The 13,058-nt window shown below is 40.5% G+C and overlaps 1 protein-coding gene across 4 annotated transcripts in view; it reads left to right on the top strand.

The window, feature by feature from the left end:
- Nucleotides 1–13,058, top strand: part of DSCAM (DS cell adhesion molecule) — an 805,927-nt gene that overhangs the window by 673,607 nt on the left and 119,262 nt on the right. For all 4 annotated transcript variants that reach the window (XM_060234239.1, XM_060234240.1, XM_060234242.1 and 1 more), the window contains exon 21: nt 8,184–8,337. In XM_060234239.1, coding sequence (XP_060090222.1) covers nt 8,184–8,337 — 154 coding nt within the window. The remainder of the gene's footprint in view (nt 1–8,183; nt 8,338–13,058) is intronic.

Here is a 13,058-nt window from a genome sequence, read left to right on the forward strand (position 1 = left end):
CTCTCTATTTTACTGTGCAAGCAACTTCTGAAAGGATTGTAAAATAAACCCTCCGTTCATTGTGCTGGTTTCCCTTCCTTTCTAGCAGTTTACTGGGAGTAGCCATGTTGTTCTGCTGGCTCACCATGTCCCCATTAAGACTGACTCCAACAGATTTAAATGCACACAGACTTTCTAAAAGGCAAGCAGTTTCCAAGCTTCTAATAGCTTTCTGAAGTAGAAAGGCACATAGTGGCTGTTGGAGCAGGGTTTCCCCCCACTGGCCAACTGACTGAGGGTGGGAAGGAGCCTGCAAAACTGAGGGATCCCTCATTGGGACTTGGGAATTGGAAAGCCTAAATCACAATGCAAAAAGATACTGTGGTAATAGGTGACCACCTCCTCAATATTCAAAGTAAAAATCTTGTGGGGGGGTGAGGATGGAAGGCATTTGTGGAGACTTTTAGCCCCTTTCTGACAGAAGGGACAGTCTTTTGAAGTGTACTAAACATGTAAAAGTTTGGACCTTGTTTCTGCTATCTATCACAATCAACATTTGTCATGATCCTGGGCCTAGTGAGGCCTACAGGATCCAGAGAAGCCTGCCTAGGAGTTACTAAAGAAAGCCTACATTTCCCAGGATTCCTTCTGTTCTTCTGATTGGGTGGCAAGGTTTTGGAGGGGAAGTAGCCAAGAAGAGGTAGGACCTGGGAAAAGAGCATAAAAAGGGCCAAGCACAGACAGGGTGTGTTCTTTCCTAGAGAGGCTGCAGGCAGAGAGGTTCCCTGTCTAGAGAGGTTGCAGACAGAGAAGGAATGCTCTCTGGAACAGGCAGTAGGAGGATCCCTCACCCAAGGGAGGCAGTGAGTTTTGGTATTAGAGTAGGGACTGTATAGCCAAACACATCATGGCTTTTGTTTATTTGCACCAACCTTTACTGTTTCATATTCACTATAGGCTTCCCAACCCCCCCCCCCCCGCCCTGGCGGGGGACCCCCGAATTTGCGGCCTCCTCCCCAGCTCTCCAAAAATCCGGAAGTGGGGGGGGGAGAACATGTGTGTAGGCATCATGTAGTTGTAGAGCTCCTGATCCGTTTGTAAAATGTGTGCTTTTAAGGCTGCGCAGGAAAAAGGAAGGGCTTCATTGGAAAGGGTCAGTAATAGTTTCCATGGAGAACAGCCCCTCCCTTTCTTTTGCTTTCGTTTTCACGGCAAGTAAAGTTCTGCAGGAAGAAGATCTAGTAAGTATTTGTGTGTGAGAGAGAGGGAGGGGGCAGGGGATTCCCTGGTTTGGAGGCCTCCCCCCCCTTTAGAAAGCATGTGGGGGAGGGAAATGTCTACTGAGCACTCTATTATTCCCTATGGAGAATGATTCCCATAGGGAATAATAGGGAATTGATCCATGGGTATTTGGGGCTCTGGGGGGGCTATGTTTTGAGGTAGAGGCACCAAATTTTTAGTATAGCATCTAGTGCCTCTCCCCAAAATACCCCCCAAGTTTCAAAATGATTGGACCAGAGGGTCCAATTCTATGAGCCCAAAAAGATGGTGCCCCTATCCTTAATTATTTCCTATGGAAGAAAGGCATTTAAAAAAGTGTGCTGTCCCTTTAAATGTGATGGCCAGAATTCCCTTGGAGTTCAATTATGCTTGTCACACCCTTGTTCCTGGCTCCACCCCCAATGTCTTCTGGCTCCACCTCCAAAGTCTCCTGGCTCCGCCCCCAAAGTCCCCAGATTTTTCTTTAATTGGACTTGGCAACCCTAATTCACTATAGCTCTAAACCTTTATCACCCACTTATTGTTTTAGAGCACTAATAATAAACTTCTTTTGTTGTTATACTGCCTGAGTCCTTACGTATCCTTGGTCACAGTTAAGAGGTACTTATTAATAAGGAAGACAAGGGTGGTTGGGTGCTCTAGGCCCTCCCATGCAGACCCTTACCAGTGGTAGCAGTCAGTAGAAGGCCTTGCTAGGCCCCTGCTGTGTCACAGCATTATTAAAAAGACTTTTTGTATGTTTTAGAGCATCTAATTTCAAGCTTTAGATTTTTTCCCTTACTAAGAGTGAAAAAGATGTCTCTATTACAACAATAAAATGGAGTTTCAACTAAGTAATCTTATTTTAAAATTTCTGAGATTTTTACTTCCATTTCAATTCTAAATTGTTATTCCCATGTCCTACAGATTTCATAATGATTATGTATACACTCTTGAGAGATGTTATTTTGTTATTTACTTGTTTATTTATGTAGTCATTTATACTAAGACATCCATGTGCATGGAATTTTACAGAGTATAAGACTGCCTGAAAGAGCTTGCGGTCTAGGATATGACATACAGGAGCCAAGGTGGGAAGGAGGGAGGTGGAGTTGAGGATAAACTGGGATATATTCATTCCTTTCAGTGGCATGTATTTCCACTGCACCTCTTTTTTTCTTTTTCTTTTTTCTTCTTGGGCCAAGTTTTGCACCAAAGGCTTAATGGAAAAAACTGGTTTTTGAGGTAAGATTTGAAGGAAATGAGAGTAGCATAATTAAACAGTTGTTCTGAGAAGCTGTTTCAGACATAAGGGGAATTAATGGGAAAATGGCAGTCTTTTGACAGAGCAGGAAAGCTCCCAGTGTCTGAGGGTGATAGACAGACATGCTGAGAACCTGGTAATGAATATGTTTGGCAGGGTTCAACAGCTGCGATTACTCATGAACTTGGTTTATCTCACCTTCACTGTCTAACTTAGGCACAGTAGTAAGCACTGAGCAGCTGTGGTGGGAAGGTTTTTTTTCTGCCTAGCTGCCTCTTTTGCACCTGCATATTTGGTAAAATTGATTTGGGTCAGGAAATTAAGTGGCACCAAGGTGATAGAAAGCAATCTAACATCCCAGCCGAACCTAATATCTTCTTCTCAGTTACTGCTTTTGTGACAAAAGGAAACAGTGAGCTATCACACACTAAAAGGGATAACTAAGATTTGCTACCTGAGTTACAATGTGATTTTACTTGGAAAATACCAGGAGACTTTTTTTTGGGGGGGGGGGGAGCAGAAAGAGTATGGGGTTTGGGAAGGGGAGGGACCTCAGCATGGTACAATGCCATAGAATCCACCCTTTAAAGCAACCATTTACTCAGGGGAGCTTATCTCTGCCAGCTGGAGATCAGTTGTAAAAGCGGGAGATCTTCAGGCAACACCTGGAGGCTGGCAAATCTAAACCTGATCTCCTTGGAGTTTTCACTCTAAGGAGAATTGGCTATGGCCAGTACTAGGTGGGTTGCTATGCAGAAGAAGTTGGGGCTGCTATGCAGAGGAAGGCAATAGCAAACCACTTCTGCTAATCTCATGGTCTTGGGGTTGCCTAGAGCTGATTGTGGCTTGATGTCACACAATTGTTATATTATGTAAAAAACTCGTAGAAAACACCCATGGGAGGAGGATACACGACAAAGCCATAAATTTAGACAGACTGGCAGCCATTAATTTAATGTCTGTCAGACATCAATTCATCAAAAAACAAACAGGAAGTTTATTTTAAAAATGTGCACAGAACTTCCGGGTTTCAGTGCTTCGAGCTCAGTGGTGGTCTGCAAATCTCAGCTCCAACGACTCCCCTGAAACGGGCAGTAGGAGGGGTGCTGCAGCCACAGCATCTCGAGGGGGACCCTGAAGGGGTCTCCTGACAGCAAGGAACTTTACAGGAGACAGGATAACAATGGCAGTTGTTCCCTGTTCTTCCTGTCTGCTCCAGTGCTCCGCCATCGTGGTCGCCATTATGGCAGCAAGAGGTGAATGCCCGACTGCTTTCTTCTCTTAACAAGTTTTTGATGCATCATTCTTCTACCTTAATCGCTGAAACTCTAGCATGCAAGTAAGTCTGCTTTCTACTACTACTGGCTAATGGATCTTTTAACATAACAACAATTGGAACTGTTCAAAAAGAAAGGGGAGAAGGAGGATAATCCCCCCCCTTCTCCGCAAGGGAGCCTTCAAAAAGACAAAAAACAAACTTGAGAATTTTCAATAACTTAAATTGGAACTGAGCACAGATATTCAAACTGATTTGGATTACATTTAAACAAGCTATAATGAGATCAACAACTGGTTACAATACAGTCTGAATAAAAACGGGATATATTTTTAAGAGAAATGTATGTGATGCTTGATTGAGACTAAAACGACTACAATTGAAAAGCAGGAGAAAAGCTCATGGCTGGAGGGGATTTAGAAGGAAGGGCTAACTGGGGCTTTGAGCTACTTTTTAACTTTGATTATCAGACTGAGTTATTCTGTGGAGAAGTGATGTTGCAAATTGAAGTGTTTGATAAAAAAGATGTTACGATTACCATAATCTCCTTAAAGCAGGAAATTCAGAAACCTTTATTCTGAAATACAGTGAAACTGAAAATTTATATGAGCAGAGTGGAAAAGAGACCCCAGTGATGTCTGCTGAGTCAAGAAAAATGGATAAAGATCCGTTGGGAAAGGTGCCAAAGGAAATCAATATGAAGACAATGTGCGCAGTTACAAAGTAGAGGTGGAAATCAAGACTGATTAAAGTTTTCACAGGAAGTGACGATGTGGGGGCCTTATCACCCTCAGCAAAACAGATGAATGTGCCAAGGGGAGAAGGGGCAGATTTCAGCAAAAAAATCAAGACTTGGAAAGACTGCAAGAAGAAGGGATCATAAACTGCTTTTTCTTCATGTAATCGGTTAACATGGAATCAATAAAAGGGAACTGGCATGCGATTTTGAAATGGCAAGCGAGGCTTTTGGAATCTGGATGTTTCTCTTCCATTTGTTATTTTCATTTACAGAAGCTAAATAGAGCAATGTAAAAGAGAGTGGGCTATGGAGATGGTTTGATTTTTTCTCTAGGTAAAAATAAACAAGTGTGGGAGATGATACTGCATATCAACGTGCTTCTTAGAGTGATATGAAAATAGGACTTATAGTCTCCAAAAGTTTTTAAAGAATTTTAAATATTCCAAGTAGATAAACAATAAATTTGGGTCAATTTGTAACAAGGCAGACATCACAAATATTTTGTAATCTTAAAGATCTACTCCTGATATTTTTGACTGGAGAAACTGTTTACAATGAAATAGACCAAGAATTGTATTGTTTTGTTCTTTTTTATCTCCTCTGCTAGAAACAAGTAAGTTAGTATTAAGGATAAAGAAACTATATTTATCTTTTATGCTTATCTTAATTGCTAATACTATTATATTAACTAGTTAGCTTTTATTTTTAATATTGCTAAATTTAACCAGATAGTTCTGTTTTGTGATTGACTTTTCTGTTTTTCTCACTTGTATGTACTGAAGATGAATAGTTTAGATTTATATCATAAGCAATAGAATAGTTAAAAGTATATAATGAAATAATAAGACTGTAAAATTTAATGGTTATACTAGGTAAAAATTTAAAGACTTGCAGGTAGAAGGAATTTGGTATTATGCTTTGAGGTAGAAATATAACAGATATATTTCTTTTCTCTTTTCTCTTTTTTGTTTCTCTATCTTGTACCTCCCCCTTTATTTTTGCTTCTGTAACCCCGCATTATTCTCCCTTTTTATACCCAAACGTAATAAAAAATTTGAAAACAAAAAAAAATGTGCACATGTTTATACATTTACATATGACTGTCTTTTTTCATTTAAACAACTGATCTCAGAGCTTAGTAAATCTATGGGTGGGGTTAATGTGCACCATGTATTTATTGAACAGAAATGACCTGGTGAACAGGCTTGAGCTGTTGGTGAACAACCCAAACTGCCTGCTAAACAATCAACTCCCTGTGTGTGCTGGGTGAGCAGAACATAACTTGAACTGGTAGGGGGCTTGAGCATCTCTTTGTGATGGAGCTGGAGAAGCAAAGATCACAGAGGGATATTTTAGCTCTGGTTCCTATTATCTAATCTTAATGAACAATGTGAGTGGGCATAAATAAGAACAGGTGGACTTTTCTCACCATCCCCATGTTCCTGGAAAGAACACTCAGTTTGACAAAGAATCTCTCCATATAATAGTAAGGAGGTTCTATCACCCTATCTGAGAGCGGAAATTTACTGCAAGGAACAGCAAATAATTGATTTTGTTTCTAATATTTTCCTCTGTGTTATTTCATATGGATAAAGATGGCAGGGAGGAGTGTTGTGATGCACCAGATTTTGTATTTGTAGTAAAAATAACAAAAACAGCAACAATACTTATCTTTTTTTAGAACAGGATATAAATTTAGCTAAGAAGAAGAAGTGGTAGTAAAATGAATGATAAATGGAATTAATCACAATATTTATAAAAGTGTTGGTGTAAAGTGGCACTATTCTAGAAAAGCAATTCTTCTGAGCACACAAGATCAGCTGAAACATCTGCCAGCTGTTCGATTATGAACATTGTTGTTTCAGGATTAGAAAATACAAACTTTATAATTAAAGGTAAAGGTAGTCCCCTGTGCAAGGACCAGTCGTTTCTGACTCTGGGGCAAAGTTGCTTAATTATTAGTTGCTTTTCCCAATTTTTTTCAACTTGGGGCTCCTCTTCTCTTTTGTTGCTTCTTTGCTGTTCCAGTGTTGCTTTTTAAAAACAAAAGGCCATATGTAATTTTGCACCACCACATCCTGTTTTTGTCTAGAGCAAGAGAGAGAAGAGTTTGAGGAGACTGGGTGTCATCTATTTCATTGTGGTACGTTGGTGTGATGTCTTGGGTTGGCTTTGTTGGCAATGTCATAAGTTGAGATATAGTGGAGATATAGTTAGCATTGTACCCATTCTTCATGCTGGATTTTTTCTGTTCATAGTATGATTTCTTCTAACATACATAAACTCAATTATCTTGGTGCCCGCCACTACCATGAGTTATTTTTTGAAAAATTAAACTTCTTTAATTTGTTTTATAAGCACAACAGAGAGTTTTGATATCAAGTTTGGGTCTCAGTCTGATTCTGAATCGAACGGTGCTTAGAAAGTGTGAGGCCATAGTATATACTAGCATACTGGGTGAATAATAGTCATTCTAGAATATCTAGTCATGCTAAAATATAAGTTGCCAGAGCACACATTAGATGAAATGTTGTTAGTTTCTCAGCAGAGATACTAGAAGCACAATGATTACCTAACAGGTTACCTTGATAAAATGAAAGTCAGGAATTCCTATCACTGATCATGATCCAAGAATTTTCTGAAGTTGAATAGGAGATGATAAACCAATTGTGTGTTGTTGTTTAGATGTAATGTCACCATGTCCTACTACTCTATACTGAGATACATTAATAAAAATGAATGGCTAATATTCATGTTCTGGAATGCAAGCTTTGATTAATGAAGATGACTGGGGACAGATTTAAACAAAGATAAAGTTTGTAACAAGACAGATTATCACAAAACAAAGTAAAAATATACAGTGGAGGTACTGAAAGGTATTTGCATTTACAGCACAGAAATTCCAACCATAGTTTTTAACATAAAGGATCCAGAGCCATACACATAAGCAGCAGACCCTAATTTGTCATGTTTAAAAGAGAGGAGAGGGTCCAAGCTGAAGAACAAGTAAAAGTTGCAGAATCAGCGCTCTGCTCATCTATACACTCCCTGCAGCCTTCTCTGTGTACTGGGCTCACTTCTGATACAGGATCAGGATCAAGAAAGAGTGATCTTGAAGGACATCATGCAGGCTTCAGCCTCAGGAGGGATTTAATGTCCCGGCATATATCCTTTCTGCTCATGAAATCAATCCCCCAGGTCCCCTTCTGCTTTCTGTAGGTTGAAATAACCAAAGTTTAGCTACAAAAATCAGCTGCCATCACATGTTTTTGAAACCCAGCAAGCAGACAAACCTGAGGATGAGGATCCACAATGTATTTCATTGTCACATCAGTGATGAATTTTGAATATCACCAAAGAAATGTACAATATAACATCAATTCTCTGGTGCAGTATGGTCATCAGAGCCTTTCACAAATCGAATCAGTTTTCAAATGAATTGGTGTGTATGTACATTTAGACAGTTTGCATACCACTAGAAAGAACTAATGACTGCCATTGTAAGTTCTTATTACCATCTTCTCCAGTCTGCCATAGATAGTTGAAGAGACTTGGTCTTACTTAAGGAGGCCAAGTAAAAGGTAAAAAAAAAGACTCTTGCCTCTTCTACTTTTACTTTATATATATGCATTTTGCTTACTATAGTTTTGTTTCTTCTGTCACAGGTAATCAGTGAATTTGAAGCATCTCCTGACTCATTTTCCTACAGAATCCCCAACCTGAGTCGAAATCGGCAGTACAGTGTCTGGGTGGTGGCTGTGACAGCTGCAGGAAGGGGCAACAGCAGCGAAATCATCACTGTGGAACCATTAGCCAAAGGTGAGGAGAATTCCCTTCATAAAACAAGAAACTTAATAGAATGAATGCATGGGAAGGAACTGAGAGGCCATTTTGTCACCTTTCACAAAGCAGAATGATCAGTTCACCAACCCATCTTGTCGTTCTGCATATACTTGACCATAGTGGAATGTTACCAGGATACAACCAGTGTTTCCTCTAAGCTGAGTTAGTGTGGGCTAGCTCACAAATTTTTAGCCTCCAGCTCACACATTTTTGTCTTAGCTCAGGAAGGTGACCCCCCAGAGCACACTAATTTATGCAGTAACTCACAACTTTAATGCCAGTAGCTCACAAAGTAGAATTTTTGCTCATAAGACTCAGCAGCTTAGAGGGAATATTGGTTACAACCCAGAAAAAAAACCCACCAGACTATAGCTGTAACATTAATGATGCAGCAGTACAGTGTGAGAACTTAACACACTGAAAGGTTAAATGAGATCCCATAATAATAAATAATAATAATTAGGTAGGCTAGGGCCCACTATTTAAAATAACTAGATGTGTCAGGCTTGTTATGAATGGAAGTTGCTCTGATGCAAAACTAATACAAGTTTCGTTGCTGGAATAAATCCCAGCTGCACTAAGTCGTGAAGAGCCAAGTGTCACTTTTAGTGTGATAGATGCCTTGGGAAAGCTCAGAGCAGGCAGTGAAGCAACCACTGAACTGTCACATTTCTTCTGACTGAAGATCAGGCTTTCACCTGTAAAGGCTCCAAAGAGCTAATTTGCCTCGTCACGAAATTGGAGGGCAGAGGGAGCAAGCCTGTGATTCATAATGGCACTGTAATTGGCGAATTGGTTTGTGGTGGGGAACTGGAGAGCCAATTCCTCAGTTGTTATTGGTCAAAATGGAAGGGAGGGTGCAGTGCTGCAGTCCTAGAAAAAGAGGTTCACAGCCACATGCCCCTTTATGTAGTCTTTCTCTTTATTCACTCATGCAACCTCAGAGAAGAATGAGCCTCAGTAAGCTCAATCAGAGGGACTCAACTCTCAGTCAAGGAGAAGGGGGGATGTTCCTCAGCGTGTAAGTTAATTTTGGCATGTGGGGATTTATGTTTGATTCTTTCTCTAGCCACTCTTTTACTGTATTTCCCTCTACTATAGAATACTCAACTATCTGTGTGCTTCATTCTTAATTAGACATAGTGAAATAAATATCATTTTAGAAACCACAGAGTTTGATCTTTGGGAAAGAAACAGCCTGGAATAAAAGACTCCATTTCTAGGGTGCTAGTGGCCATTACCCTTATTCTGAGCTAGTATGGCCAGGAGACACCCTAACTGGATAAAATTTTCCCCTACAAATCCTGCTTCCTTAGGGTCTTAGTTCAAAGGCTGAGCCCAGTGGTGGTAGGAGGATAAGAGCTGTAATAAGGATTAATCTGAATTCCACCCCTAGAGGGAGGCAGAGTCACTGCCAATCCTCCTAATAAATCATGGTAGATATCAACACCTATGACATGGTGTTGACAGGTCTTACAGAGTAAGGGACTCAAACTAAAAGATGCCACAAAGGATGGCAAAGAATTCCCAGGGTTTAGGGTGTCAATAATGCAAACTTCAGTTTTTGCGGGTTTTTTTTTAAACCAATACATTTTTAGTTTTCATGGGTGTGGACATGCATTTGAGTACCAGTGGGCACAATTTCTTGCAGCATTGAACCATCTTCTTTCCCTTGAGACAGAACAAGCTGGTTTCTTTTGATGGGACTTCAGAATAGTCATGAGCCCTGTACCTCTCATGTCTGCTAGCTATATAATATATATAATAGAGAATGATTATAAAATGATGAAAAAATTAAAGATAGCAGCTAGACACAAAAACTGTGTCATAGGTGATTTTAACTATCCACACATTGATTGGGTCAATATGTGTTCAGGTTGGGAGAAAGGGATTGAGTTTCTAGACCCTCTCAATGGCTGTGCTATGGAGCAGATGGTCATGGAACCTACCAAGGGAGAGGTGATCTTGGACTTGGTCCTAAATAATGCCCAAGATGTGGTGAGAGATGTAAAAGTAATTGCACCGCTTGGGAGCAATGACCATAATGTTATTGAGTTCACCATTTGTATAAACAGAGAGTTGCCCAAAAAGACCAACCCCACCACTTTTAACTTTAAAAGAGGTAACTTCTTTGAGATGAGGAGACATTTGAGGAGGAAACTGAAAGGAAAGGTAAATAGGGTCAAAACCCTTGGGGAAGCTTGGAGGCTATTTAAAACTACAACCCTAGAAGGTCAGATAAAATATATACCGCAAGTCAGGAAAGGCACAAATATGTATAGAAAAAGACCTGTATGGTTAACAAACAAATTAATGGAAGCTGTAAAAGATAAGGATTCTTTTAAGTGGTGGAAAGCTTGTCCAAGTGAGGTTAATAAAAAGGAACACAGGCTGTGGCAAATCAAATGCAAGTCTGTGATCAGGCAGGCAAAAAGGGACTATGAGGAGCATATTGCAAAAAACATAAAGACCAACAATAAAAATTTCTTCAAATACTTTAGAAGCAGGAACCAGCCAGGGAGGCAGTGGAGCCCTTGGATGTTGTTGTTCAGTCACACAATCAAGTCCAACTCTTTGCGACCCCATGGACAAAGTCACGTCAGGCCCTCCTGTCATCCATCATCCTCCGAAGTCTGCTCAAATTCGTGTTTGTTACATCAGTAACGCTGTCCAGCCATCTCATCTTTTGCCATCCCCTTCTTCTTTCGCCTTCTGTCTTTCCCAGCATCAGGATCTTCTCCAGTGAGTGCTCCCTTCTCATTTGGTGGCCAAAGTATTTGAGCTTCAGCTTTAGCATCTGACCTTCCAAGGAACAGTCTGGGTTGATTTCCCTTAGGACTGACTGATTTGATCTTCTGGCAGTCCAAGGGACTCTCAAGAGTCTTCTCCAGCACTACAGCTCAAAAGCATCTATTCTTCTGTGCTTGGCCTTCCTTATGGTCCAGCTTTCACAGCCATGCATTACTACTGGGAATACCATCGCTTTGACTATACGGACTTTTGTTGGCAGGGTGATGTCTCTACTTTTTATTATACTGCCCAGGTTCACCATAGCTGTCCTCCCAAGGAGCAAATGTCTTTTAATTTCATGGCTACAGTCACCATTTGCAGTGATCCTGGAACCCAGAAATGTGAAGTCTGTCACTACTTTCATGTCTTCTTCTATTTGCCAAGTTGTGATGGTGTGATGCCATGATCTTAGGTTTTTTGAAGTTGAGTTTCAAGCCAACTTTTGTGCTCTCCTCTTTCACCCTCAACAAGAGGTTCTTTAAGTCCTGCTCACTTTCTGCCATGAGAGTGGTGTCATCTGCATATCTGAGGTTGTTGATGTTTTTACCGGCAATCTTAATTCCAGTTTCTGCTTCATCCAGGCCAGCATTCCACATGATGTTCTATATCCCATTCTGACAGTTGCTTCTTGATCCTTATACAGGTTTCTCAGGAGACATGTGAGGTGGTCTGGTTCTCCCATCTCTTTAAGGACTTGCCACAGTTTGTTGTGATCCACACAATCAAAGGCTTTAGCGTAGTCAATGAAACAGAAATAGACGTTTTTCTAATACTCCCGTGCTTTCTCCATAATCCAGCAAATGTTGGCAATTTGATCTCTAGTTCCTCTACCTCTCTGAAACCCAGCTTGAACTTCTGGTAGTTCCCGATCTACATACTGCTGAAGCCTGGCTTGCAGGATCTTTAACATGACCTTGCTGGCATGTGAAATGAGTGCAATGGTGCGATAGTTTGAACATTCTTTGGAATTACCCTTCTTTGGGATTGGAATATAAACTGATCTTTTCCAATCCTGTGGCCACTGTTGCGTTTTCCAGATTTGTTGACTTAATGTGTGCATAATTTTAACAGCATCATCTTTTAGGACTTTGAATAGCTCAACTGGGATACCGTCATCTCCGCTCGCTTTGTTGTTAGTAATGCTTTCTAAGGCCCATTTGACTTCATACTCCAGGATGTCTGGCTCAAGGTCAGCAATTCACTGTCATGGTTGTCAAGGACATTGAGATCCTTCTTATATAATTCTTCTGTGTATTCTTGCCACCTCTTCCTGATCTCTTCTGCTTCTGTTAGGTCCCTACCCTTTTTGTCCTTTATCATGGCCATCTTTGCACAAAACGTTCCCTTGATTTCTCCAATTTTCTTGAAGAGATCTCTTGTCCTTCCCATTCTGTTATTTTTCTCTATTGCTTTGCATTGTTCCTTCAGGAAAGCCTCCTTATCTCTCCTGGCTGTTCTCCGAAAATCTGCATTCAGTTGGGTGAATCTTTCCTTTTCACCATTGCCTTTTATTATCCTTTTTTCCACAGCTATTTGTAAAGGCTCATCAGACAGCCACTTTGCCTTCTTACATTTCTTTTTCTGTGGGATGGTGTGCTGCCTTCTGTACAATGTCATAAACCTCCGTCCATAGTTCTTCAGGCACTCTGTCTATCAGCTCTACTTTCTTAAACCTATTATTCACCTCCACTATATATTCATAAGGGATGTGATCAAGGTCAAACCTGAATGGCCTAATGGCTTCCCCAGTTTTCTTCAGTTTAAGCCTGAATTTTGCACTGAGTAGCTCATGATCTGAGCCAGTCAGCTCTAGGTCTTGTTTTTGCTGACTGTAAGGAGCTTCTCCATCTTGCTGCTGAGTATATAATCAATCTGATTTCTGTGCTGCCCATCAGGTGATGTTCATG

This window comes from Heteronotia binoei, chromosome 3 (genome assembly GCF_032191835.1).
Source record: "Heteronotia binoei isolate CCM8104 ecotype False Entrance Well chromosome 3, APGP_CSIRO_Hbin_v1, whole genome shotgun sequence".
Classification (NCBI taxonomy): Eukaryota; Metazoa; Chordata; class Lepidosauria; order Squamata; family Gekkonidae; genus Heteronotia; species Heteronotia binoei.